We start from the raw sequence: 25,683 nt of genomic DNA on the forward strand, positions 1-25,683 counted from the left end.
AACTCAAGGCTTCCTGTATGCTACCGGCTGAGCCCCAGTCCTGTCCTGTCCAGACCAGTCCTGCCCCTCCCCTGGAAGATGGGTGACCCTGGCCCTTCCTTCCCTTCTCCCCTGGGCCCTGGGGATAGGATCCAAGGCCTTCCCCCTGAACTACTATCAGGAACTACTCTCCAAACCATGGTCTTCAGACTCTAGAAGATGCAGTAACTGAGCAGGGAGGTCACCAGCCGGAAGCAGATACCCATCAGAGGCTGGACCTGGTGGTGGTGGTGGGTGTCACAGGGCCCAAACCCCAGAAAATAGGCTGTTTGGAATGCATGGGGCAAATTGGGCATGGCGGCACACGACTTTAATCCCAGCACAGAGGCAGGCGGAGCTCTGAGTTCGAGGCCAGCCTGGTCTACCGACCGTTCCAGAGAGTTCCAGGACAGCCAGGGCCACACAGGGAAACCCTGTCTTTCGAAAAACCAAAAAGGATGCATGGGGCATCAGGCCGACAACCGTACCCTCTCCACGGAAGGCGCTGTACGTTTGGCCGCGCTGCCACCGTCTCCCGGGAATTTGTTAAACTTCCGGGGCACAAAGAAAGGCTCCAACAGTGTGTCGTTCTCCACAGATAACATCTGTTTAAAAAAAAAAAAAAGACAGGACACTTACTGGTCTTCGCAGAGGTGGAGATAAAGCCGGTCAGTCCAGATGGTAATCAGAGAGGCAGGAGGAACTTTTCAAAGGGAAGCAAGCAGCTGTAACTCCGACAGACAGACGGTGGTGAGGCACTGCTCAGGCAGGGGGTGAGCACCAGCCCTCCGGGGTGCCCTCACCTCCTGGAATCAAGCTCCTGGAAGTCCCTCTTCGCTGCTCCTGGCCTCAGAGTCCCCAGCCAGGCTGTCAGCAGTCACATCCCTGCCCTAAGGGCAAAGGATTTTTTTTTTCTTGTGGTTTGTTGTTGGTTTTTCTGTTTGTTTATTTTGGTTGGCTTGTTTTGTGTTTTCAAGACAGGGTTTCTCTGTGTAGCCCTGGCTGTCCTGTACTCGGTTTGTGTATCAGGTTGGTGTGGAACCCACAGAGGTCCGCCTGCGATTGCTGGAATTTGAGGCATGCCGGTTTTCTAGAAACATCCAGATCCCAAGGCTTTTCTATGGTACGCTAGAGTGGGTGTTTTGGTCACCTAGTCCTAACTTAGCAACTTTTAGCAAGTGCTCTGCTCAGGGCAAAGGCCCTTAAGCTTTGGGTCGCAGGCCGGCCGTCTCCTTCGGGCTCAGGACTCGTGGGGCCGGTGTGGGGGCAGAGCCGAGACTCCCTTTGCAGCCGGTCACCCTTCCCCCCTCCCCGCAGGCTTTTGCACACGACGCGCGGCGGGCGGCTTCACACGAGGCGGCGAGGACCTGGGATAAAGCGGGCGGGCGCGGGGCGCAGCGGTGGGAGCCGAGCGGAAGGTGAGTGCGCGCTGCCGTCGTCCCGCGCGCAACTTTGAGTGCGCGCACTGGGGGGAGTGCGGCATGCCGACCTTGGACAAGCAGAATCTGCTGGAGAGCACGCGTGGAGCCCGGTGAGTTCATGCCCCAAGGGGCGGGAATCTGGGCGGCATCCTACGCGCCTCCTCTTTGGCCGTCCTGGCTCTGGTTGGTCGGGCGGGGGCTCGAACTGGGATCCTGCCAGAGGGATGGGGTGAGGAGAGGCCAGAGGGGGAGGAAGTTGGCGGTGGCCCCGTAGCCTCGGGGATCACCTGTCTCACCCGGCCAGGCACACAGATCCTCAGCGCTGCCCGGTGGTGCAGCGGGAGAGTCGGGTTCCTGGAACCCCGCCTTCACTCCAGCACTTTGATCCCAGGCAGCCCTGAGGTGGGGAGGCCCTGTGCCCTCGGGTGCGGGTGCACTGAGCTTCGGTCTTTTGCTGCGCCCTGAACCAGAACTCTGCTCTCTCACAGCGACCCGCCCTTTGGCTAGTTCGCCAAGACTCTCCTCCAGGCCTGGGAAGGGGTGGAGGAGGACGGGACAGCCTAGAAAGGTCCCAAGACTCATTCTCCCCAGCATCTTACCTCTGATAACCCACCCGCCGGGCATTGCTGGGCTTGGAGTGCTCTTGCGCTGGAAACTCTGGGCCAGCAATACTCCCAGAGGCCGGCTCTGCGCCTCCTCCCTGCTGAGCGTTTCCTCTTGCTTCCTCTCACCGCCAGGTCTTACTTAGGATCTCTGTGGAAGAGTGACGCTGGCTGGACCCCTCCTGTGGACCTGCCCGCCGTTGAGCTGGCTGTCCAGAGCAACCATTATTGCCATGCCCAGAAGGATTCTGCCAGCCACCCTGACCCCAAGAAGCAGAGTGCCCGGCGCAAGCTCTATGTGGCCTCTGCCATTTGCCTGGTGTTCATGATTGGAGAAATCATTGGTAAGGCCATGCGTGTGACCTAAGTGAGGTCCGCGCGTGCGCGCTGCACTAATGGCTATCCCCGTTTTATCGAGTAGTTTTGATAGGTATTCTCCCGCCAAATTGAAGCTAAATTAAAGTACAGCAGCAGGTTTACGGGGGAGGGAGCAGCTCTCAGTGGGTTCACCAGTCCCAAGGAAAGAGGCCAGGGGTGTCGCCATGCAGTGGGGGGAGGGAGGGAGGCAACAGACAGAGAAGGAAAGAAAGAGCGGGCACATGCACAGAGTGAGAGGAGAGAGGGGGAGAGAACCAAAATCTTGGATTATAAAGTGAAGAGCCTCTGGGGGAGAGGAAGCCCAGCCGCCGGCTGGAAAGGTCAGGAGGAGGCCGGGTATGTCACCCATGCCCTGTAACAGGGAGGGACTGAGGGATGCTGGGAGAATCCGGAGGCCGGTCCGATTTTTATGTTAAATAGGTACCAAGCCAACAAGTTTACTTCTTTCTCTCTCTCTCTCTCTCTCTCTCTCTCTCTCTCACTCACTCTCTCACTCTCGCTCTCGCTCTTGCTCTCCTGCTCTTTCTTGTCTCACTAAGCAGCCTTGGCTGACCTGGAACTCATAACTGCCTGCGTCTGCTTCCAGAGCGTTGGGATTAAACGAGTGTAACACCGCCCCCATCAATACTTACCTATCTCTCTCTCTCTATTTATTTATTTATTTAGTGGTTTGTGTTGTTTTTTTTCCAAAGCAAGGTTTTTCTGTGTAGCCCTTGCTGTGGTAACTCCCTCTGTAGACCAGGCTGGCCTTGAACTCAGAGATCTGCCTGCCTCTGCTTCCCAAGTGCTGGGTTAAAGGCAGGAGCCACCACCACTGGGTTTAAGCGTTCATTTGGCTGGAGCCATGGCTCTGCAGTGCAGAGAGCCGGCTGTTCCTCCAGAAGACCTGGGCTTGATTCCCAGCCCCCACATAGTGGCTCACAGTCACCTGTTACCCTAGTCCTAGGGAATCAGGTGCCTTTTGCAGCTTCTGTGGGCACCAGGCATATGGTGTGCGTGCATACATGCAGCAAAACACGTGCACTTAAAGTAATAATAAAATAAGATAAGAGCATTTACTGAGCCTCTCCTTTTTCTATACCCAGTTGAACTTGATTGTCTATCTCTTCCTCCCCTCCTCCTCCCTCTCCTCTCCCCTCCCCTCCCTCTTCCTCTCCCTCCTCCTCCTCTTTCTTTTCTTCTTTTATTTTGAGATAGATTCTCCGTGTAGCCCTGGCTGTCCTGGAACTCACTCTGCAGCCCAGGCTACCCTCGAACTCAGAGATCCGCCTGCCTTTGCCTCCAGGATGCTGGGATCAAAGGTGTGCGCCATCACCTGAGCTTGATTTTCAGTCTTGACTTAAGTCTTTTCCACAGGAGAAATGGAGACACACGGTGGAGGCCACGTGCTCACACTGTGGGAGAGATGCAGAGACCTTAAGCCCAGTGTGTCTCCCAGGGCTTGTGGTCTCTGCTGACTCTCTGGGGTACTCGACCGTCCTCCTCTCACTTTGGCAGGTGGGTACCTGGCTCACAGCCTGGCCATCATGACCGACGCAGCCCACCTGCTCACCGATTTTGCCAGCATGCTCATCAGCCTCTTCTCCCTCTGGGTGTCTTCCCGACCGGCTACCAAGACCATGAACTTCGGCTGGCAGCGAGCTGGTAAGGATCCTCCGTGGGCCATGATGTTGAGGGCCATGATGTTTGATGTTCCAAACAAACGATGTTGAGGGCGTTTGTTTGGAATTGTAATGTTTTGAGTCAATGTCTCTGGTAGTCCAGGCTGCCCCTAATTCACTCTGTAGCCCAGGCTGGCTTCAGACTCATAGACACTCTACTGTCAGGAGCCTCTCAAGAACTGAAATGCTGTGTGCCATCACAGGGATGCCAGGCTAGAACTAGGCCTGCGGGGGGGGGGGGGTGTGTGTCCCTGAGCAAGCCCAGAAGGTAACTGCTATGCAGGAAGAGGGTGTCTGCCTTGGCTTCTGTCCTCTGGGACCCCCCGTCTGATGGCAGGCTTGTCGCCGGGATTCTGGTGAAGTCAAATTCACCTTACTGAGAAAGTTGTGGCCCAGAAAAATGACAATAGCACCAGCATTGCCTGTGACTGGGGACCGGCTCTAGTGGAGGAAAAGGTCAGCAAGCGCTGCCTTAGGCCGTTAGTGCACTTCTGGTTGGCACTGACACTCTTCCTGTATGGAGAGGTGGCCCAGTGTCCTCAGCCTCCCTTAGTCAATTGAGCAAAACGTGGCTTGGCGTGGAACAGCAGCTAGCACCTACTGCTGTTGGCTCGCAGCCTCAACTCTAGCCCTCCGGGGGTCTGGGCCCTCTTCTAGCCTGCTACCCTAATTAAAATAGGTAGTAACCCTACCTTTATTTGAGGGAAAGATACCCTACAGATGCACCTTTAATCCCAGCCCAGAGGAGACCGGTGAATCTCTTGAGTTCAAAGCTAGCCCGGTCTACATATCGAGAACACACACACACACACACACACATATGAAAGAGAGGCTGTCACATCCTTGCCTTGCCTTGTGTCCCACATTCTAGGATTAGAGGTGACCACGCTGGCTAGAGTACATATTACTGTCACTTTCTGCCCACACAGAGCAAACAAGATTGGCCTAGGTGAGAAAGTCTAGCCCTGACTTTCTCAGAAATGAGTTGGCGGGATAAGGCAGATCTTGAAACACCGTAGAGACCAACAAGGCCCAGATTTTACAGTGGAAGGGGTTGACAGCAGAGAGTAGCACCGAGGGCTCGGGGTTTCAGTTGAGATTGGGCTCTCATCCAGAGATCCTTGGAGCCTTGCTGTCTGTCCTGTCCATCTGGGTGGTCACTGGAGTGCTTGTGTACCTGGCTGTGCAGCGATTGATTTCTGGAGATTACGAGATCGAAGGGGCCACCATGCTGATCACGTCGGGCTGCGCCGTGGCTGTGAACATCATGTGAGTGGGGGGGGGCAGCTCCCTGTGGTTCACGCCCACCCCCACTGCCCCATGCAGAGCTCCCCCTTCCGGCCCCGGCCACCAGGACAGAATGCCCCTCATACGCTCACCTCTGGCATCTGCTACACGTTGGGCCAAGGACGTGGGAGGTGTTAGGTGTGCACCCCATCATTTCACCCCCGCTGCGCCAGATGAGGCTGACATGGCCAAAACTGTTCTCCACAAAGGAAGGGGGGTGGGGTGGGCAGAGCATGAGTTTGGGCCTTTCGTCTCCTCTTATCGCTTGTCTCATTCTCCCCACTTGTAACGTGAGGGGATGAGCCAGATGACTTCCTCCTCGCCCCCTTGCTCTGAGATTCAGCTTTGGGGATTGTGCCCAGATAACCTTCCATTATGGGCAGAGCTCTTTGCCATGTGGCTAGGAGCCAAGGCTGTAGGGCCGCAGTCCTCAGCGTTGGAGGGTCACTGGGTGCTGAGGCTACAGAATTCCACCCTCGGGGAGGCCACCCTAATGGGCAGACTGTGCCTGGCTGCCTTGAAACCACTGCAAGCTCACCGAGTCCCTGGGCTTCATCTGCTCCCGCAGAATGGGATTGGCCCTCTATCAGTCGGGACATGGGCACAGCCACGGCCCTGGGCACAGCCACGGCGATGACCGAAGCCGAGGCGACAGCAGCCAGCAGCAGAACCCCAGCGTTCGAGCTGCCTTCATCCATGTGATTGGGGACCTTCTGCAGAGTGTGGGGGTCCTGGTGGCAGCCTACATTATATACTTCAAGGTCAGAACTGGACACAGAGGGAGAGGGGTGGGCAACTTTCTCGTCCACTCACACAGAAGCTGTGAAGCTGGACCTCCAGGACGGGCGTGTTGCCGAAGCCTGGGCGTTGCTTATCACACACAGGCACTGAGATAAAGAGCCATGCGTGGGGCCGAGGCTGTGTGATGAGTGAATTCCTTGGTCTCGTTGAATGAACCTCAGTTTCCCCATCTTTAAAAATGGGAATGGTGGGGGCATGGCTCAGGGGAGGATGGCTCAGCGGTTAAGAGCACTGCCTGCTCTTCCAGAGGTCCTGAGTTCAATTCCCAGCAACCGCATGGTGGCATACAACCATCTATAATGGGATCTGGGTGCCCTCTTGTGACACATAGGTGTACATCTAGGTAGAGCACTCATACATTAAATATATTATTATTATTATTATTATTATTATTATTATTTTAATGGGAATGGTAAGGTCAATGCTGAGGTCTCTTTTTAGCTCCGCCTTTGTCTCAGCTCTTCAGGAAGAGATGTGTTCTGTCCTGGAGAATAGAGTAGAAAACTGACACAGACTAGGCCAGAGTGAGGCCTGAGCTCACCCTGAAGAGAGGAACTCTCCCTGATAGCGCGCTGGGAAGGAGACAGCGAGGCCCGGCTTGACGCTGGGGAACCCCAGGCTTGTCTTCTTTTGGTGCAGCCGGAGTACAAGTACGTGGACCCCATCTGCACCTTCCTCTTCTCCATTCTGGTCTTGGGGACAACGTTAACCATCCTGAGAGACGTGCTCTTGGTTCTCATGGAAGGTAACTGGGCCCCTAGGACTTTGAGTGAATGAATGGGGTCGGGGCGCGTGTTTGTCTGTGTTCACCGGTTAGGTTGTGTGTGGAAACCAGAGATTGCCACTGGAGTGTCTTCCTCAACGTAATTTTTGTTGTGTTTGTTTTGTTTGATTTTGAGACATGGTCTCACTGTAACCCCGGCTGTCCTGGAACTCACTATGTAGACAAGGCCGAACTCAAACTCACAGAGATCCACCTGCCTCTGCCTCCCAAGTGCTGGCATCGCTGAGCCCAGCTCTCTCACCTTTTTTTTTTTTTTTTCCAAGAAGTTTTCTCTGTGTAACAGAGCCCTGGCTGTCCTGGATTCACTTTGTAGACCAGACTGGCCTTGAACTCAGAGATCTGCCTGTCTCTGCCTCCCGAGACAGGGTCACACTGTGTAGACCAAGCTGGCCTTGAACCCACAGATTCGTCTGCTGCTGCCTCCAGAGTGCTAGGATGAAAGGCACCTACCCTACCTGGCTCACCATATTTTTTTAGTTGCTTACTGGGGTCTTTTATTGAACCTAGAGCTGTCTCGTTTCTCAAAGCAGACTGCTTGTGCTCCATTTCCTACCCAGCTCTAGGGTTACTGGAGAGGGCCTTCACGTGTGTGTGTGTGTGTGTGTGTGTGTGTGTGTGTCTCGGGTACTGGATACTTGAACTCAGGTCCTCACTTTCCCCACTGAGCCTTCTCCCTAGATCTGGGACTCTGTAATTAAATGAAGCTCATTGGCTCAGTCCTAAGGAATCTGCCTGTCTCTGCCTTCCCTGTCTGGGATTGCAAGTAGGCACTGCTGCATGCCTGCCTGCCTGCCTGCCTGTGAGTAGCATGAGTTCTGAGGGATCTAACATCCAGCACTGTTCCCGACTTTGGAGCTCTCTCTCAGCCTGTGGCCCACAGAGTCTGACCAGCTTTAAGGACGGCGTGAGTGTAGGAAGAGGCACTGCGCTGTGGGAGCTGGGGTCTGGAACCTAACTCGGGTCCTCTGGACCCTGAGTCCTGAGTCGACCCGATGTGACAGGCCCCAGCAGCGCTCACCCTCCCTCTAGGCCCAGGGGGTGCCTCCTCCCCTGCTGGGAGCGTGTCTTCCCTGGCTGGTCATAGGGCTGGGTGACCTTGGTAACACCTGGAGCCCCAGCCTCCCCCACCTCATCAGGTGCCTTTTCCCAGGACGACAGAGATTGGGGTGTTTGGGGTTCTTTGTTTTTGTTTTGTTTGGGGGGGTTAGGGTTTTAAAAAGGGGTCTCTCTCCGTCTGTAGCCCCGGCTGTCCTGGATCTCACTGTGTAGCCCGGACCAGCCTCAGATTCGCAGAGATCCATCTACCTCTGCCTAGGATCAAAGGGTGCTGGGAATCCAACCTTGAGCAGACATTGCTCCCAACCACTGAGTCACCTTTCTAATCCTTTGTTGTTTTTGAGACAGGCGATCTATATACAGCTCAAGCTGGACCGCCCTGGCCTCCCAAGTACTGGGAAAATAGGAATGCACCACCATAGTTACTGAGTGAATGCGCACCAGCTTAGCTCTTCCCATAGGTCTTCGTGCCTTCACCCTGTTCCTGCCAAGTGCTGAATGGTCTTCTTGGAACCTCTAATTCACAGGGCTCACTCACACTTCAGGCCTTGGGGCTTAGGCCAAAGCCATGGCCTTCTGGAGGGACAAGGACTCTTGCTAGAGTAGAGTACCAGCCTAGGGGTGGCAGGGTCTTTAAAGCCGTCTTCCCTAACAAGATGACTTACCATTCTGGGCCACATCTGTAATCCCAGCACCCAGGAAGCTGAAGCTGAAGTTATTTATTTATTTATTTTGGGGGGGGGGTGTTTAGTGAGGTTCTGCGCTAGGCACTGACCTTATAGCCGTGAGCAAAACTAGACTGATGCCTGCTTCCCCTCTTGACATGATGGATACTTTAATGAGGTCATTCTGGGTGAAGTTACCTGTGACAGGACAGAGTGAGGGTTGGGGAGCACATGGAAACGGCTGGCCAAGGAGGACTTCTGAGGAGGTGGCCCTGGAGAAATAGGGTAGATGGGGACGGCAGTGTCCTCTAGCATTCTGCTTGATGTCCCCAGGGACTCCCAAAGGCGTGGACTTCACGGCTGTGAGAAATCTCCTGCTGTCCGTGGATGGCGTGGAAGCCTTACACAGCCTGCACATCTGGGCGCTGACAGTGGCCCAGCCAGTGTTGTCCGTCCACATAGCAATCGGTGGGTGAAGCCCTGGGGTGATTCCTGAGGGTTTGCCAACCCCGGGCCCCATGCTGAGCATTTAAATGCCCTCTGATCCTTACCACTGCTTTTATGGAGGAAGATAAGCCGAGGCCCTGTGCGAGGTGGTCAGGTCTCCCCGTACAGGCGTGAGGAGTGGGTTGACTGGGCAGGGGAGAGGGATTGGCGCTGTAAGGCCACAGGTTCTTGCTCTCAGGCTTGCCTGATGAGGGATGGACCCTAGCATTTCCTGTCCCCAGGGGTAGACATGAGGCCTAGGATCCCATGTCTCTCTCTTCCCAGCTCAGAATGCTGATGCCCAGGCCGTGCTGAAGGTGGCTAGGGACCGTCTCCAGGGGAAGTTCAATTTCCACACCATAACCATCCAAATCGAGAGCTACTCTGAGGACATGAAGAACTGCCAGGAGTGCCAAGGCCCCTCGGACTGACAGACGCTAGCCCACCGGAGGCACGGTCAGGACCTGTGGGTGGCACACTCAGTGTCCAGCTAGGACTGCAGTTTCAAGGCATAGCCCAGCCCGCTCAGTGGCACTCCCCTTGGCTTCTGTGAGCCCCCAGGAGGGGGACAAGGCAGACGAGGCCCTACTTCTTTTCCAGGGCTGTGTTTGGGCTCGATCCTCAACTGACTACATCCTACCGCAGCTGGAAACACACCCAGGCACAGAAGAGGGGACTCGGGGTGTCCTGTATGACGCAGGGCCTTTGTGTCCTGAACAGAAAATTGAACAAGATAAAATGTTAATGGGAAGCCCTTTTGTAGGGTCAGTCTCATCGATAAAATAATTTTGAAGCGCACTCAGAAGGAAGGTCTGAAGGCATTTTATTAGAATTTTTTTTGGGGGGGGACCAACCAGGCAAGCTGTTAATCTCAGCAGCTGCTGGAAGAAGAGTGAGGGAGAAGGAAGAAAACCTTTTGAGTTAGGGTCAGCAGAGGCGTTCTGTAAACAACTGAATGGCTAAGTGGGAGAAGGGGGTAGAGAAACAGAAAGCATGAACACCCCTCTGCCACACACAAACACACACATGTAAAATTTAAAGATGAAAATGAAGGGGCTGGGGAAGATGGCTCAGCGGTTAAGAACACTGGCTGCTCTCTCTAAGGACCCTGGTTCAATTCCCAGGACCCACGTGGTAGCTCACAACTGTGTAACTCATTCTGGTGAATCTGGCTCCGTCACAGACACCAAATGTTTATAAAAATAAATATTTTTTTTTTAAATGAGATAGAAAGGGGGAAAGGAGAAATCATACTTTTGAATTAGAATTTGGGAAAACAAGCTAACTTAGCCATTAAGGTATCTTATATGTGGGGGCTGGGCCCCACAGAGCTGTAAGTACCCTGCTCAAGGAGAACACTCCTTGCTCCTTTCAGTTCCTTAGCATGTCTTTGGGTGACTACCAGGCCCAATTGAATGAATTCTATAAAAAGTGGGGGGTGGGGGCCTGGAGATGGCCTGGGCTGGTATAGAACCCAGTTTCCATTCTTCTGACCGGGAGGAATTTGCTTCTAGGGGAGACTGGCCTCAAGGACAAGGCTTTACCCAGTGGGTCCCAGCAACTGCCTCTCTGCACAGTTGAGAGCAGAGCCTATTTCTATGACACAGCACACCGAGGCCATGGGGCCTGAGTTCATACGAATCCCTGGAGATGAGGTGTTAAAGGGTACCTGAGGCTTTCCTGGGCCTTGGTCGTTTTGGCTGTGGTCCCCATGTGGACTTCCTGGAGGAGGAGTCCTTTTAGTTGTGAGGAACCTGCCTGCTTCCTTCCTGGTCCCCCAGCCCAGGGAGCTGTGTCAAAAGTATCATAACCTTGACACAGGTATCAGGGACAGATTCTAGCCCCAGGGCCTGAGACTTCCCTTGACCTGACACTATCCCAGGAGATTGTAGCTCCTGTTCTGTTGCCGAGGTGACAGGGCCTAGTTTGAACCCAGGGATGAGGACCCACACGGGCCCACAAGGACGGCCGTTCTTGAGTTAGAAGAATCCTTAGAGCTGGCTTGAGGTCACGAGACGCAAGAGGAAGAGAGCTGTCCGCAGCCTTACAGGGGTGGCAGGCCTATCTCTTAGGAAACCCGGGGCCAACGTGTACATCTGTTACTGTAGGCCGGTCCTTGAGGTTGTCACTGCTCAGTGCCTGTGACTCACAGAGACCAGGAACTTCGTGACGCCTCCCCCACAGGACTGTGAAGACGGCCCAGCCTGCCACACACCTGCTGGTTGTGTGCTGGCCGTTTTGACCGGTGTCCTGGAAAAGGCTGTTGTGAAAGGCCAGGCAGGCGTCCCCACTGTCCTGCGTTGACTCAGAGGAAAGGCTGGGTGTTTGCCTCCCCTAGCACCATGCCATGCTTTAAATAAATGGCTAGCCCTTGTTTTACGTGTAGTGAGTGTTTTGCCTTACAGGTATGTATACATATACATACTTGGGACCGCCGGAGGCCAGGAGGCGGCATCAGATCCTCCGGAAGGTGGAGAAGGTGGTTGTGAGGGGCCACGTGGGTGCTGGGAACTGAACTCGGCATCTCTTAACCCAGTTGTGTATCTGCACAAGTGAGGCCGTTGTGTGTTCCGTGGTGCTTGTGTGTAGGTCAGAGGACAACTTTGGGAAATTGGTTCTCTCTCTTTACCGTGAGCTCTTGGGGTGGGGGGTGTGGAATTCAGGTCACCAGGCCTGTACTTTCAACCACGGAGCCATTTCACTGGCCCTCCTACCTCTGCCTGCTGGAATTACAGGTAACAGCAGATCCATCTGGCTTTTTCAAGTTTTAATTTCAGGTAGCCCGTGGTCACCTCTAGTTCTCATCCTCCTGAATAGCTGAGTTACTGCTTGCAACATGTAGCACCCCCCCATCCCCTCCCCCTCCTCTCCTTTGAACCTCAGCGCTGTCACTGGCCGCCTGTGGCTGAGGGTCAGGTTTGTGAGGATCCCTATGGACCTGGAACGGGGAAGCTGCACTCCTCCAGTCTCAAGCCTCCACCAGCCCCAGGATTCTGACCCTCACAGCGTGTCACCTCCTTACACCTCTCAAGAGATGGTCATTGATGTCCTCTCTGTGGTTGCCGATGTTTTGAGATGGGTCTCGCCGTGTGTGTGGTCCAGGCTAGCCTGAGACTTTCAGAGGATCTCCTGGCCCCGCCCCTGCCTCCGAGTGCTGGGTCTACGGCCATGAGCTACCAGAGCCTCCTCTTCCTTTTAAAGTACGTGCACACGTACTCATCTATATGTGAACCACAAGTGTGTGGGCGCCTGTGGAGGCCAGAAGAGGGTTTTGGATCCCCTTGGACAGGAGCTACAGGTGTTTGTGAGCCACCATGTGGGTGCTGGGAACCCAGGGAGGGTCCTTTGCAGGAGCAGTAAGCATTCTTAACCACTGAGCCCTCTCTCTAGCCGCACCCCCCCCCCCCCAGCTTTCATTATTATAGATGAGGAAAGGAAGGTTCAGAGAGGCAAAGTCATAGCTGGTGTGAGACAGATGTCGTCATTCCTGGGCTCATCGCAGTTACGGCAAGGGTCGAGACCTCCTCTGAGCTGAACGTTAGTACAGCTTTAGTACAGCGTGAGCCCTGAATCCAACGGTGCCTTCCGCCACCCCGAGGCTGTCCATGGTCCTAAGGTGCCTCTTGTTCCTCGGCTGGCGCTGGCACTGGGTGCCCTCTTAATCCTTGGCAGGCTGCCTAGACTGCAGCTGTGTGAGTCCTCACCCTCAACCGCTCTTGACCCTGGGCCAGATCACCTCCCTCCCCACTTTAATCTCCAGTCCCCTCCCCCAGCCCCCTTGCACCTCAAGCTTCTGACAGCTCCCGGCTGCCAATAGACCGGCCTGCTTTCCACACCCAGCTGTGACAGGCTCCAGGAAGGACCTGAGTCATACAGGGGCCAGGAGTGAAGCTGGGATCGGGTGGGAGGCCTCAGGGGACAGCCTGTTCCAGCCAGCAACCTAGTCACGGGGGTTTCCACAGGGGCCGAAACCATCAAAGAAAACACCCGCTATCTTGAGCCTGGGTTCGACGCCCCCCACCCACCCCACCCCACAGACCGGAGTCACCCCACGACGCTCCCCCTTGACCCTGAGCGCCCCGCCACACCGCGCAGCTGCTGGAAGGATATTTATAGCCCGAGCGTGAGTGGGCAAGGACACGTGCTTTATTTCGGAAGCGATAATTCCAGTTCCAGGTGGATGAACCCAGGAAAAGCAGCGTCCCCTCCCCCAGCTCCACTCTCACCTACAGGTCGCTGAGGACGCCCCTCCTCCTCGCGACCAGCCCCTCTGCCACCAGCCCCAGCTCCAAGAGTGCGCAGGCCAAAGTGGACTTCTGTCATATTTATTCCTCCCGCGTTTTTAGACCGGGGAGCTGCACACACCAGGGCCCCTCCAACTCTCAACTTGCCCTCTTCTCCGTAGTCTCTAACTCCATTCGGTCTGGCATTGTGGCTCACGCCTGTAACTCTGGAACACTGGGGAAACTGAGACCAGCCTGGGGAGTTCCAGACCAGCCTGGGTTACAGAGTCAGATCTCTACCGCCCTTCCCCCCTCCTCCAATCAAGAAAGAACCAGGGGTGGCGGTGCACGCCCTTAATCCCAGCACCCGGGAGGCAGAGGCAGTTGGGGTGAGTTCAAGGCCAGCCTGGTCTACAGAGTGAGTGCCAGAACTACACAGAAAAACTGTCTAGAAAAACAACAACAAAAAAGAAACAACAGAAATTCAAGAAAGCCAAGCCAGCCTCTGGAGGGACAGCGTGCAGCAGCTGACCTCTAGTGGTCCAGGCTGGTAGTGCAGCGCGGCTGGTCACCCCAGAGACCAGCGTGTGCGGCGCGCCTGGCTCGCAGCACCCAACCCTCTGGTAATTCCGGGCTCCTGGCCTCTTTGCTCACGTTTGACTGAGCCTGGCAACTCTGGTGCCCGCGGATGTCTGTTCTCTTCGCTCCAGAACAAGGAGCAGAGTTTTGTCTCGTGCACGTTCCCTTCCGCCTGTGTTCCACCACGGGGGCATCCCAACTGATACTCTTGCAGCTATTGGTCAAATATTCCAAAGAGAGGAGGGCAGAAGCCGCCCTCCCGAGCTCCCAGGCCCACTCGGCGTGAACCGTGCAAGGCCTTCGAGACCGCCACGGAGGTGAGTGGGCATGCGGGTCAGGCACGGGTGAGGCAGAGATGACAGGAAGGCTTTTCAGGGAACCGGATCAGCCTGTGGTCGCTGGTGCCGCCCCCGCCCCCTCAGGGCTCTGCCGTGATTGGCCAACCAGGACACGGCTTTTCCCATCCCAGGACGGTTCTCTTCTGTCAAGCCCCTCGCCTAGGGCTTCTCTAAACTGCGGTACTTCTTGCGTTGCACGGACACCGGGTCCTTGAACAGCACCGGGTCCAGACGCACTCGAGAGGAAACCAGCGGCATGTGGCCGAACCCTGCTGCCAAACGGTTGATGCAGTCCTGAGGCGGGGGCTGAGGCTCCGGCCCGGGTCGTGGACCCCCAGCAACCTAAGGGGTGGGAGGAAAGCGTATCCACGAAGCTTATTTTACCGAACCCTCATCCCTGCCGCAGCAAAGATCTGAATTAGACAACACAAGAGAGCCCATCCCCCGAGGCCCCTCACCAGTGGGGCAGGCCCCTGCCGCTCCCTGCCGTAAGGTACCTTGATAGGGGGCAGCTTGGTGACGGCTGCTACCAGGAAGTTCATCAGGACGTCCACGCAGGTGGGAGTCTCGTCTGCTATGGTCCTCAGGGACTTGGGCAGGGAGGTGAAGAGAGTGTGGTAATACCTGTGAGGTGCGAGGTAGGCCTTAGGCCGGGGATTGGGACAGACAGAGGCTGTAGACCTGAGCCCCGCCCCCTAGCTCCTTTCACAGGGAGCTCCCATCCTGGCCGTGACTGGCTCTCCGCGCCCTGTGTGTGGTTTCGGGGTGAGCACCGACGTATTCCCTATGGCCCCAGTCTCTCCTGGGGGCCCGCTTTCTGGGCTCCCACGTCTGAACTCTGACGGAACCAGATCTGGTGGCACGGGGGAGTACTATGTGGTCCGAAAGCCACCAAACACAGCTACCCAAGAGACCAGCTTCAGGGAGGCCGCAAGCTGGGTCCACTCCGCCCCGGAGGGTTCTGCCTCATTCTGAGAGCTCCATGCAGACCCTGGGAAGAATCTGCATAAAGTTCCATGATATGCAGAGAAGGTTTGGACAGATCACAGGGTCTCTCTCAAGAGGCCCCAGAAGCCAGGCCTGGTGGGGAAGGGCCCGTGTAATGTCGGCACTCGGTGCTCGGAAGACCTGGAGACTCATACTTGAGATCAGCTTGGGGTTTATGTTTCCCCAGGCTGACCTCAGACTCACTATCCAGCTGGGCGTGACCTTGAACACGGGATCCCCTTCATTTCGACGGACCATTGCTGGGTTTACAGGCGTGTGCCATCTGCCCAGTTTGGGCATATTCATCGGTTGGCATCTTCAGTACTGAGGATGGACCCCAGGGTATCACACATGCCCTACAAGCACAGCTGTCTATACCCCAGCCCAGCTTAACACCACCTTGCTTCAAAACAACAAAAACAAGCGGAATGATGCTCCCGAGATCACATCACTGGGAGCAGGTTGACCTCGGCCTTGAACCTTGCCTCTAGACAGCAGGAACCCACCTACTCCTAGGTCAGGACCGGAGCCTCTGGCCCTTTATCCCTGTGCCGGGGCCAGGGTTTGCACCTGTGGTAGAAGGCAGCCGTGTTGAGGACCATGGAGAATTCGTTGGCCATCTCAGTACTGTAGCCCCAGCCACCCCGGGCCTCATCCCAGAAGTGGCTGCATGTCAGAAAGCCCACCAGCCGCTCAGGAAAGCTCTGCCACACCACAAAGGCAAAATCCACCTGCAGAGGGATTTGAGTGAGCTGTGAGGAGGAATTTCCTGACCAAAATCCTTTTACAGCCTATGGTCATTGAGACCACCCTGGCTGATGGCTTGGGGCAGGGCTTAGGGGACAGGGAATCAGAGCCACTGCTTGAAGCTGTTTTGAGTTTTTTGTTTTGTTTTGTTTTTTAAGATTTATTTATGTATTCAGTATTATGCCTGCATGTATGCCGACGGGCCAGAAGAGGGCACCAGATCTCCTTATAGATCTTTGTGAGCCACCATCTGGTTGCTGGGAATTGAACTTAGGACCTCTGGAAAAGCAACCCATGCTCTTGACCTCTGAGCCATCTCTGGATTTTGATTTTTCTAAACAGAGTTTCTTATAGATCCGCCTGCCTCTTGCCTCCCGAGCCCTGGGATTAAAGGCATGTACTACCATGCCGTTTTACTAAAAGTTTAACATGAGTGTTTCAGGGGAGCTCCAGGGGAACCTGTCCAGCTGGGAGCCCCCTCTATGTCACATTTCTAGCAACAGGCTGGAGCTCAGGGCATGGGACCCCCTCGGGCTTTGTCCACGTCGTACCCAAAATCTCTTGGGCCGAGCCCTCACCTCACTGGTAGAAAGAATGCTGTGGGCATCAAGGCTGAGGACCACATTGGTGTTGATGCTGCCGTATGGGAAGAAGCGGTCGCTGACCTGTGGTAGGGCAGAGGGAGCTGAGGGCGACACGCCATGAGAACCGCCCCTCAACACTGCTCACCCCAAGTGAGTGTGAGTCCTCAGATCGTGTGTAGAAGGGGGAGCCAGGAACGCAGAAGCCTGCCCACGAACCTGGATTGCAGCTTCCCCTCTGGCTCTTACTAACCCTGGATCAAATGATTTGAAAGAATCAGACTTGGAGGGATTTCTCCCCACCCCTTATCCCAAACATCCAGGCAGTCTCCTGCCTCCTACATCCCAGGAGCTCCAATGCCCTAGAAGTGCACTGCCCAGGGCCAGGGAACGAAGGGTGTTTGGTGTGCAGGACCCGGAGTGCAGCAGACAAATCCACACCACTGAGCCCAACCCTGGTATAAGAACATCACCCCACTAACCCTGCAGCTGGAACCCATGGCCCAATTCCTTCAGACCCACACAGAGTTCCTGCTTGTCTCAAAACCTCCTGTGTCTGTCCTCCATTGGGACTCCTCCCCCTCACCTTCCTGTGGCCCTCAATGACCGTCAAGGGCACCACTGTCTTGGGCCACCTGTCAGGGGGTGGCTTCACACTGCTCCAGAGAATCAGGATCTAGAGAGAAAGGGGACTCATCTGAAGTCCGGGATCAGGTTGGAAGGGCAGTCCCAGGGGGCTCAGTGGGGTGGGGGTTCCTTCATTGCACTTGGTCTTAAGGCCTCTGCCCTCACGGAAGGCAAGAGTTCTGGCTGAGACAGGGTGATGGCGCATGCCTGTAATTCTAGCATTTAGGAGGCAGAGGGAAGCAGATCTCTGAGTTCAGAGCTAACCATGACTTCACAAAATTGTCTCCAAGTGTTTTGTTTTGAACTGTGGTAGCCCTAGACTGGGTTCTGACCTCCCCCCCTCCTTTTTTTTTTCCTTTGAGACAGGGTCTCTCTGTCCCTGACTGTTTTGGAACTCTCTATGCAGACCTGGTTGGCCTTGAATTCACAGTCTGCCTCCTCCTCCCAAGTGCAGTGATTAACGCCATAGGCCACTGCTCGGAGCTCTGGGCTCTGACTTGATAGGCACTACCGCCATCTCCCCTCTGAGGCCTGCATCCTCCTCTTCCTTTGGCATTTCCTGCTCAACCCAAACCTCTCCGCCCTGGCCTCGCAGCTTCTTCCTCTGAGAGCCCACCTGGCATCGCTGGTGGCTTTTTGTTGCTATTTAGATTGAGCTACTGTTGTTAAGTGCATGAGTGTTTTTGCCTGCGTGTCTGTGCGCCACGTGCCTGCCCGGTTCCCACAGAGGTCAGAAGAGGTGCCAAATCCGCCAGAACTGGTGTCACGGATAGCCGTGAGCCATCGTGCCTGTGTGGGTTGCTGAGCCTGGGTCCTCTGAAGGAACAAGCACTCTGAAGCCCTGAGCCTTTTCTCCAGCCCTGTTTGGCTTTTCTTTGCTTTATGGCTTTTGAGATAGGATCTTGTTACGCAGTCTTGGCTGCCCTTACACTCACTCACAGTGTGGCCCAGGGCTAGCCTGCCTTCAACATTCCCCCGCCCTTACTTAGTTCAAGGGTTGGAACTACTGGCATGAGCAACTACACCTAGCAACCTGTGTCCTCTGGAAGTGAGACTCGATCTGTTGGTACTAGGAACTGATGACATTACAAACCACAGGAGGAGTTCTCTCCTGTTTTTTCTTTGGTCCTCAACACTGATGATGCCTCAGGCCTGGCCTCAAAGTGACATTGAAAGAATGAATGGATGAATGAATGAATGCTTCTTTCTCCAACCTCACCAAGAAGCACCAGCTCTCCTAGGGCTTCACCAATTCTGATGGAGTTTGGAGAAAGAACAAGAAACCTGAGACTTGGAAGTCTGCAAGGATCTCTGGAAAACCTCCCTGTGCCTTCCCCCAGATGTGTGGTCTTGCTCCGTTCTTTCCGTCCACCCTGGCTCCCAGGACTCCAGGTGTCAGGGGACAGACCTGGGCACAGTGCCGGGAACCTGCTACCTCCTGGATGAGCTTCAGGAGGGGCTCTCCAGAGGCCTCCACCCAGATCAGGGCGCTGAAACTGTTCTCAGGGCTGGTGCCTGAAGGGAGGAGACACAGGTGTTAGGAGGGAGAAGATGGAGCCTGTTGGAGGAGAATGACCTGAGTTGGGGGAACCCCGAAGAACCAGAAGAGATGCTCGAGTTTGAGCGAGTGTCTGCAGATGAAACACGGAGCAAACCCGGAGAGAGCCGAGGTCACCTCAAGTTGGCCCACCTCCAGGACATACCCTGTTGCAGGTGATAAAAGGGGAAGTCTTGCAGGCTTGTGGAAAACGTGGGCAGAGCTAGGAGTGCCCCCGGGGGGCTGTTCCACATCAGCGACGGGTGAGCTGATGCACCCCAGATCCGGTCCTGGATGATCTGTAGAAAGAGGGGAAGGCTTGCAGGGGGTGTGGCTACTGTCTGCCAGCAGGCTGTGGGTGGGGCCCGGGGAAGGGCGGGGCCTCGGGGGAGGAGTGTGGGCAGAGATAACTCTACCAGAGGCACTTAGCCCCCCTCCCCCCCAAGTCAGGCCAGGTTAAGAGCCTCTTAGGCTGAACAGCTGAGTAGCTAGAGGCCAGAGGAGGCGACTCTGGTGGGAATGTCCTGGTGATAGATGGTGACAGGCCCATGCTTCCCCTCTTTTCCTCACTCCCACTCTGAAAGAGCCAGACTTTTTCACAACGGAGGACCCGGGGCTGCTTATGCCATCAGTTAAGAGTGATCATATGTTTGGAATCCATAGGCCCCAGTGGCCCCCACTGGCAAGGGAAAGCTCAAGATTGGAGAAAAATGTGTGGCCGGGATCGCACAACCAGGATGGATTCTTCCCAGAAGCATCAAGGAAGGAACCGCAACACAAGAGGAAGACCTCTAGGAGGAGAAGGAAGGAGAGGAGGAGGGGTAGAGGGGTGTCCGGTCCCCATGAATGAAGTCCCTTCACCTCTAGGGTGGTATGGATGACTTTTTCCACTGAGGAGAAGTAAGCAGTCCACAGAAACTGGGTCTGCTGGCGCAGGGCGAGAACCCGAGAAGGGAGCATCTCACGGAGGGCAGCCAGGACCTGGAGGCAGAGCAGGAGAAAGAGGCGGCCTGAGGTCCAGCCCCTGACTGATCCCGGAAGGAGAAGGCTGATCCCAGACGTCTGGGAACTAGAAACTCCTAGTGATGTGTAGCTTGTATGAAGAGTCACACAGAGCTGGTTTTAAGTGACACTATGTTAGGGGACGTGGCACATGCCTGTAAATCCTGACATTCAGGAGGCTGAGACAAAAGGATCTTGAGTTCAAGGCCAGTCTGGACTACGTAAGGAAGAAACCTTCTCTTTAAAAAAAACACACACAAAAAAAAATCAAGGGTAGGGGTGGCTGGGGATGTGGCTCAGTTAACAAAGTGCCTACACAACACAGCACGGACAGAGCCCTGGGCTTGATCCCCAGCACCACATCGCCGTGGACACATAGCTGTAATCCCAGCATTCAGGGGCTGGAGGCAGGAGGCTCAGAAGTTCAAGATATTCCAGGCTGCACAGGGTTAGAGGTCAGCACGGGCTACCTGAGACCCTACCCAAAATAGTGAAGTGAAGGGGGTGGGGAGACAGTAGCTGTTGCAAAGCCTCCAATCTCCGTTTCTCCGTCTGTGGAATGGGTGCATTAAACGCCTCTCTCATAGGTGGCTGTAGAGACTCAACTAGCAGACGAACATTTCCATTTAGTGCTCAGGCCGTGCGGAGACTCAGTGAATAAATGACGGCACGCTTGCCTGTTCCTGGGTCTGTTTATTTGGAGACTGTCCCAGGCTGGCCTTGAACTTGCTATGTAGCTGAAGATGGCCTTCACACCTGCCTCACACACCCCAGGGTCGGGGACCGTATGTGGGTCGCCACGTCCTGTTGAAGGCGGGCACCGCTCACTTTCCTGCCTCCGCCCCACTGCCCAGACTTCACACAGCAGATCCACACACTGTGCAGACCTGGGCAACGTTAGTTTCATCAGATGGAAGAGATTCGGCATCGTTCTCCTTTCCTTTCAGCAGAGCCCCGGAAATCACCTGATCTAACTTATCCCATTATAGAGATGGCAGACTGAGCCTGAAAGTGGTTCCGAACTCGCTCCCAGCACCCTCCAGAGGCACCACCTTCATCTATGTCTATAAGAGCCCCAACAGGGAGGTGATAGGTATAGGAATGACTGCTAAAAGGGGGCCAAGTTCCTAGGGTCCCGCCCCTGACTCCCCCCATGCCGTAGACCCTGAGCTACCTGCAGCGGGAGCCTCTTGTCAGCAATGATGGCTGCCTTGGTCCAGTCGATGACTTCAGAGAAAGGCAGCTCCCAGCGAGGGCTGAGGAGCACAGGGATACAGCCGGCCTGGGGGGCAGGGCAGTCATTGGGGCGCCCAGCCCTTCCCTGCACACACTCACCACCCCAATCCAAGATTAGGGGAAAGGACAAAGAGGGGGAGAATTTTCGTGGGGGCGGGGGGCAGAGAAGCCCCTTTCTATGTGCACGTGCCCAGCCTTCCTGCTAGCTCACCGGCAGAGGTACAGAGGGAGGCTAGGGGGTACTCGGGTTGGGGTGTACCTGAAGGGCTTGGAGGAAGCAGGAGGTAGCAGCTCGGTGGCCAGGGATGAGGCAGAAGGTGGCGTTGGGTAGTGTGTCTCCTGGGTAGGTCCTGAGAAGGTACAGGGAAGTGCCTGGACACAGGAGCCTGGGACAGCCACCCCTCGCGGTGCCTGGCAGCCCCCTGCCCCCCCCTGCTCTCAGCCAGAGCCCTACACCGGTGGGAATGTCACCAAGGGCAGCGGCGGCCTGGCCTCTCCCCTGCCCACTGCTCCTCTGCTCCACGGGGATTCGAACCTGCTAGCTCTGTCTCTGCCCTTGCTGGCCTTAGACACCCCCCTTTGCTTCCTTGTACCTCAGTTCCCTCATCTGCAAAATGGGGGTCACCTGGACCTGATGTCCTTCTACTTCCACTGAGGCCCAGGCATCCCTCCCTCACCTGAGTGGCCCCCACGCTCAGCACTCCCGTACTGGTAGCCTAGGCATGAAAGGCTCCTCTGTGCTGAGGTAGGCTGGGCCTCCAGCCTGGAACTGCACAGGAAGCTCCTGCCCACAGCCCTGTCTTGGCGGACAGGCCTCCTCTGTTCCCCTCCCCCCCCCAGCCCCAGGGCCATGATCAGGTTGTGCCAGTGAATCTGTGAGGGAGGGCCCAGCCACAGGCTCCTCAGAGCCACCTCTCTGGGTCTGCTAGTCCAGGGATCCAATCCCTACCACCCAGCTGGGGAAGAAAGGCCCAGGGGGGACCCATGGGTGCACACAGTGCTCCGTGAGGTGCGTGAGGGGACCGCCCAAGACCCTCCTCAGCTGCTCACTGCTCTGGGTCAGACCTCCAGCTGAAAGATCTGGGAGGATCAGGTGGCGCCTCTGAGCAGTTGGGAACACTGAGTCTCAAGGAGAGGGACCGGGCTGTGGTTAGAACTAATTCCAATTCCAGGCTCTGGTTATTTCAGCCATCATAAGGATATGTTCAGGGATGCGCCAGGGATGCTGGAAGGAACCACAAAACAAACCTCCCCCCACCCCCCATCAAATTAAAAGCCCCAGCACTGGCCAGGCAGGCCCAGCTCCCCTCCGCTAGGCTGTAAGAAACTAGGTGAATGTTCCGGGGAACCCACAGAGACAAAAACGGGGGGCACTGCACAGGGTATCCCTTCGCTTTCAGTTCTTCTCCATCTTTCCTTCGTGCCCCTGCATGCCCTCTCCCCTCAGCTGGATGCCCGCTCTGCCTCACCTATTCCTTCTGCTCTCAGCAGAGACCTGGCTCCGTGTCCCCTTCTCCAAGAAGCCCTCTGTGATACCCCAGCCAACCACCACTCCTGGCACAGTTAAGAGCTTTCCGTGTCCGAAGAGCATTCTCACAGCAGCTCTCTGAGGTGGAAAACACTGCTATGTTATCCTATCTGACAGGTGAGAAAAATGAGGCCCGAAGTCACACTTGGCCTTGGAAGAGAGCAGACTCTAAAGCCTCCCTCTGCTTAAGAGTGAACCAGGAATGTAGCCGCCTCCTTGATAGAAATGGGATAACTGAACACAGGGCCAGAGGGGGGCAGGGGCAGGGCTGTGTACAGGGCCCACTAGGAGATTCTATATTCCCCATGTGCAGGGTTGAGCAGGCAGAGGTCAGATGAGCACCTGTGTGGGGCTGGGGAGAGATAGAGAAGGAGCCCGGGTCTCTGTGTGCTGACCACTAAGAAGTCTAAAGACGCTCTCCTGTTTATGGTGCGCACCACAGGCCTAGGGTTTCAGAGCCTGTGGTGAAAGGCCAGGCTCTGCCCACAGCTATAGCATTCACCAGGGCCTGGCCGTGGCAGAGCCACACCGTGATTTCCACGGGTCCCAGGCACTTCAGGCTTTGTAGTCCCTCCTGCCCTGGAAGAAAATGTTACGTTTAAAATATTAAAAATTATTTATATCTAACTCACTGTGCTGGAGTAAAAACAAATAATGTTATATGTCAGAACGTTTTCTTTCGCCTGAAGATTCACACTCTTCCTTTTGAAGCTACTTTCATGTGTTCTCAGAGTGTCGCCCCTGGGCTCAGCAGATCATCCAAGGAGTCGGGGCAGGGACACGGAAACACCCACTTGCTTTACATTAAAGAAGGGAAAGCTCACCAGGGGTGGTGGCACACGCCTTTAATCCCAGCACCTGGCAGGCAGGCAGCATGTCTCTGTGAGTTTGAGACCAGCCTGGTCTACAAATCAGGTTCCACAACAGCCAGGGCGCAAAACTAAAGCTTTTAATGGGGGGTGGGGGATGGGAATATGGTTCAGCAGGTCAAGCCTTTGCTGCACAAGAGACCTCAGTTTTGGGGCTGGAGAGCTGGCCCAGCAGTTAAGGGCACTTCTTGCTCTTGCAAAGGACCCAGGTTTGGATCCCAGCACCTACATGGCGGCTCACATCCATCTGTAACGCCAGTTCCAGGGTAGCCAATGCCCTCTTCTAGTCTCTTAAGGTATCTTGCAGGCACATGGCACCACAAAACCCATGCAAGCAACACACATACACATAAAACGATAAATAAATATTTTTGGGGTTTTGTTTTTCAAGACAGGGTTTTCTCTGTGGGTCCTTGGCTGTCCTGGAACTCACTCTGTAGACCAGGCTGGCCTGAAATTCAGAGATCTGCCTGCTGGGATTAAAGGTGTGCATCACCAATGCCCAGCTCTAAAAATAATAATAATAATAATAATTTTTAAGAGCCTAGACTTTAGCTCCCCAGCACTCAGCTGGTGAGTGGGCACAGAAGCACATTTGTAATTTCAACAGGAGGTATATGGAGACAGGATCTTTGGCTAGCTAGACTAGGTGAACTGTCAAGCTCTGGGTCCAAGCGAGAGGCCCTGCCTCAATGTGTGTAAGGCAGAGCTCAATCTAGGAAGACAGCCACCGCTTTGGGCCTCCACACGCATGTGCATAGATGTGCACAAGTACCCCGCCCACATGCGGCCACATACGTGTGACCTAGCATGCATGTATTCACACCATAGGCATGCACAGAAGTTTAAAAATGGGGACGGGGACGGCCAAGGTGGCACACACCTGCAATCTCCTGGGTGGCGGAGGCGGGCAGATCAGGAGTTCAAGGTCATGTTCATCCACCCAGTGAGCTGAAAGGCAGCCTGGGCTACGTGAAACCCTGTCTCAGAAAATCCAGACAATCAAACAGGCTGAAGAAGGGGTATGTGGGAGTGCCTACACATACCCTGGGCCTACAGAGCTCCCCAGAAAAGAAAGACACCCGAGAAGCTGGAACCTGTGCTGCAAGAGAGGGAGGGACCCTGGGTGGTCGAGCCAGGTGGGAGGGGGCCGTCTGTGTGCCCCCTTTGTACCACTGGAATTCTTCGTCCCTCGAATGAATCACCTATTCATAAAAATAAAGAAATTACAATTTCGGCGGGTGGACCCTTATTCCAATGCAACAGGAGACTATTCAACCAATGTGGAAAAACACTGGCACGGGAGCCAGCAGCACAGCTTTGAATCCCAACCCCACTGGGGCTCCTGAGTGCTTGAGCAGAGAGGGAGGGGACCTGGGGGAGCAGAGGGCCCCTCGATGCTCCCCTCCCGGAACTCCCCGTGCCCTGAGATGAGGACTGGCATCTCCTGTGGAGGATGCTGGGAGAATCAGTAGTAACTGAGGAAGGTGGGCACAGGGCAGTCCCCCTGGACATCGGCCACCACCATCACCTGCCTGCCAGGAAATGTGGGACAGGGGCAGGGAAGTGCCTCTTTCTCCTGCCTGTGCTTGTTATTCAGGCTGTGCTCTGGGGCTGGCCTCCCTCCCTCCTTCACCCTGTCCCTGTGCTGTCTGGCCTAGGCAGCTGCCAGGTACTTCTGAGAAAATGAGGACAATGAAAGACGGCCATGCAGCTCGCCTTGGAGATAAAGTCATCGTGGGAAACGCTGCCCAGAGCAGAATGGGGTGGCACACACAGTAACCCCTCTCCCTACACTCAGGAGGCAAAGGCAGGAGGATTACTCCAAGCTCAAAGCCAGCAGGGTCCACCCTGAACCTTCCAGGTAGGCCAGGGCAAAAACAAAACGAAACAACTCAGGTATCTACAGGTGGCCCATGCTACCTTGAAACAGCATACAGAGTAATAAAAAGCCCAAAGAGGGACTTCCAGAGAGCAAGCAGAGCCAGTGAGTGCACAGAGGGGGGAGGGGTACGGAGACCCCCAGAGCCTGGTCACCAGAGGAGAATTCCTGTCAGATTCTAGGCCTGAAGAGTCCCAAGTTCACTAGTCTCCAGAAGGGCTGGCGTGGGAATGAGGAGGCAGGCTCCCAGGAGCTCTCCCAAGTGCCTTCAGGAGGGTAAGGACTCCCTTCCCCTCGGAGACTCAGCCTCAAGCACAGGCAGAACTGGAGCTTGGCCAGGGGAGGGTGTCCTGGGGGAAGCTGAGCTCAGAATAGCCATGGTGGAGGA

The 25,683-nt window shown here is 55.4% G+C and overlaps 2 protein-coding genes across 4 annotated transcripts in view; one reads left to right on the forward strand and one right to left on the reverse strand.

The window, feature by feature from the left end:
* Positions 1-1,083: 1,083 nt before the first annotated feature.
* Slc30a2 (solute carrier family 30 member 2) lies at positions 1,084-11,538 on the forward strand. 2 transcript variants are annotated; one of them, XM_055611390.1, is made up of 10 exons: positions 1,084-1,141; positions 1,336-1,549; positions 2,177-2,385; positions 3,917-4,063; positions 5,196-5,349; positions 5,936-6,128; positions 6,808-6,913; positions 9,007-9,141; positions 9,445-9,615; positions 9,760-11,538. In XM_055611390.1, exons 2-9 carry the CDS (start codon positions 1,500-1,502, stop codon positions 9,588-9,590), a joined length of 1,140 nt encoding a protein of 379 aa, XP_055467365.1. In that variant the 5' UTR covers positions 1,084-1,141; positions 1,336-1,499; the 3' UTR covers positions 9,591-9,615; positions 9,760-11,538. The 2 variants fall into 2 exon arrangements, with proteins under 2 accessions (XP_055467365.1, XP_055467366.1); XM_055611391.1 differs by lacking the exons at positions 1,084-1,141; positions 1,336-1,549 and adding an exon at positions 1,895-2,007 and having other exon boundaries at positions 9,445-11,538.
* A 1,930-nt stretch (positions 11,539-13,468) lies between these two features.
* The window catches only part of Extl1 (exostosin like glycosyltransferase 1), a 15,246-nt gene continuing 3,031 nt past the window's right edge, over positions 13,469-25,683 (reverse strand). The window contains exons 3-12 of one of the 2 annotated variants that reach the window (XM_055611094.1): positions 21,276-21,366; positions 20,955-21,062; positions 19,640-19,759; positions 18,945-19,077; positions 18,650-18,756; positions 17,201-17,290; positions 16,612-16,698; positions 15,857-16,017; positions 14,797-14,923; positions 13,469-14,641 (exon numbers count right to left, since the gene is read on the reverse strand). In XM_055611094.1, coding sequence (XP_055467069.1) covers positions 14,459-14,641; positions 14,797-14,923; positions 15,857-16,017; positions 16,612-16,698; positions 17,201-17,290; positions 18,650-18,756; positions 18,945-19,077; positions 19,640-19,759; positions 20,955-21,062; positions 21,276-21,366 — 1,207 coding nt within the window. In that variant the 3' untranslated portion in view covers positions 13,469-14,458. Of the gene's footprint in view, positions 14,642-14,796; positions 14,924-15,792; positions 16,018-16,611; positions 16,699-17,200; positions 17,291-18,649; positions 18,757-18,944; positions 19,078-19,639; positions 19,760-20,954; positions 21,063-21,275; positions 21,367-25,683 lie in introns of those variants that run through there. The other variant, XM_055611095.1, reaches the window with a different exon arrangement.

Source organism: Psammomys obesus, unplaced genomic scaffold (genome assembly GCF_907164565.1).
Source record: "Psammomys obesus unplaced genomic scaffold, mPsaObe1.curated_primary_1811, whole genome shotgun sequence".
NCBI lineage: Eukaryota > Metazoa > Chordata > Mammalia > Rodentia > Muridae > Psammomys > Psammomys obesus.

Excerpts from the sequence above, each read along its gene's own strand:
- Slc30a2 (XM_055611390.1), top strand. The coding sequence starts at position 1,500 with ATGCCGACCTTGGACAAGCAGAATCTGCTGGAGAGCACGCGTGGAGCC. Across the intron at positions 4,064-5,195 it reads CTTCGGCTGGCAGCGAGCTG|AGATCCTTGGAGCCTTGCTG; the intron begins GTAAGGATCCTC and ends GCTCTCATCCAG. Across the intron at positions 9,142-9,444 it reads GTCCGTCCACATAGCAATCG|CTCAGAATGCTGATGCCCAG; the intron begins GTGGGTGAAGCC and ends CTCTCTTCCCAG.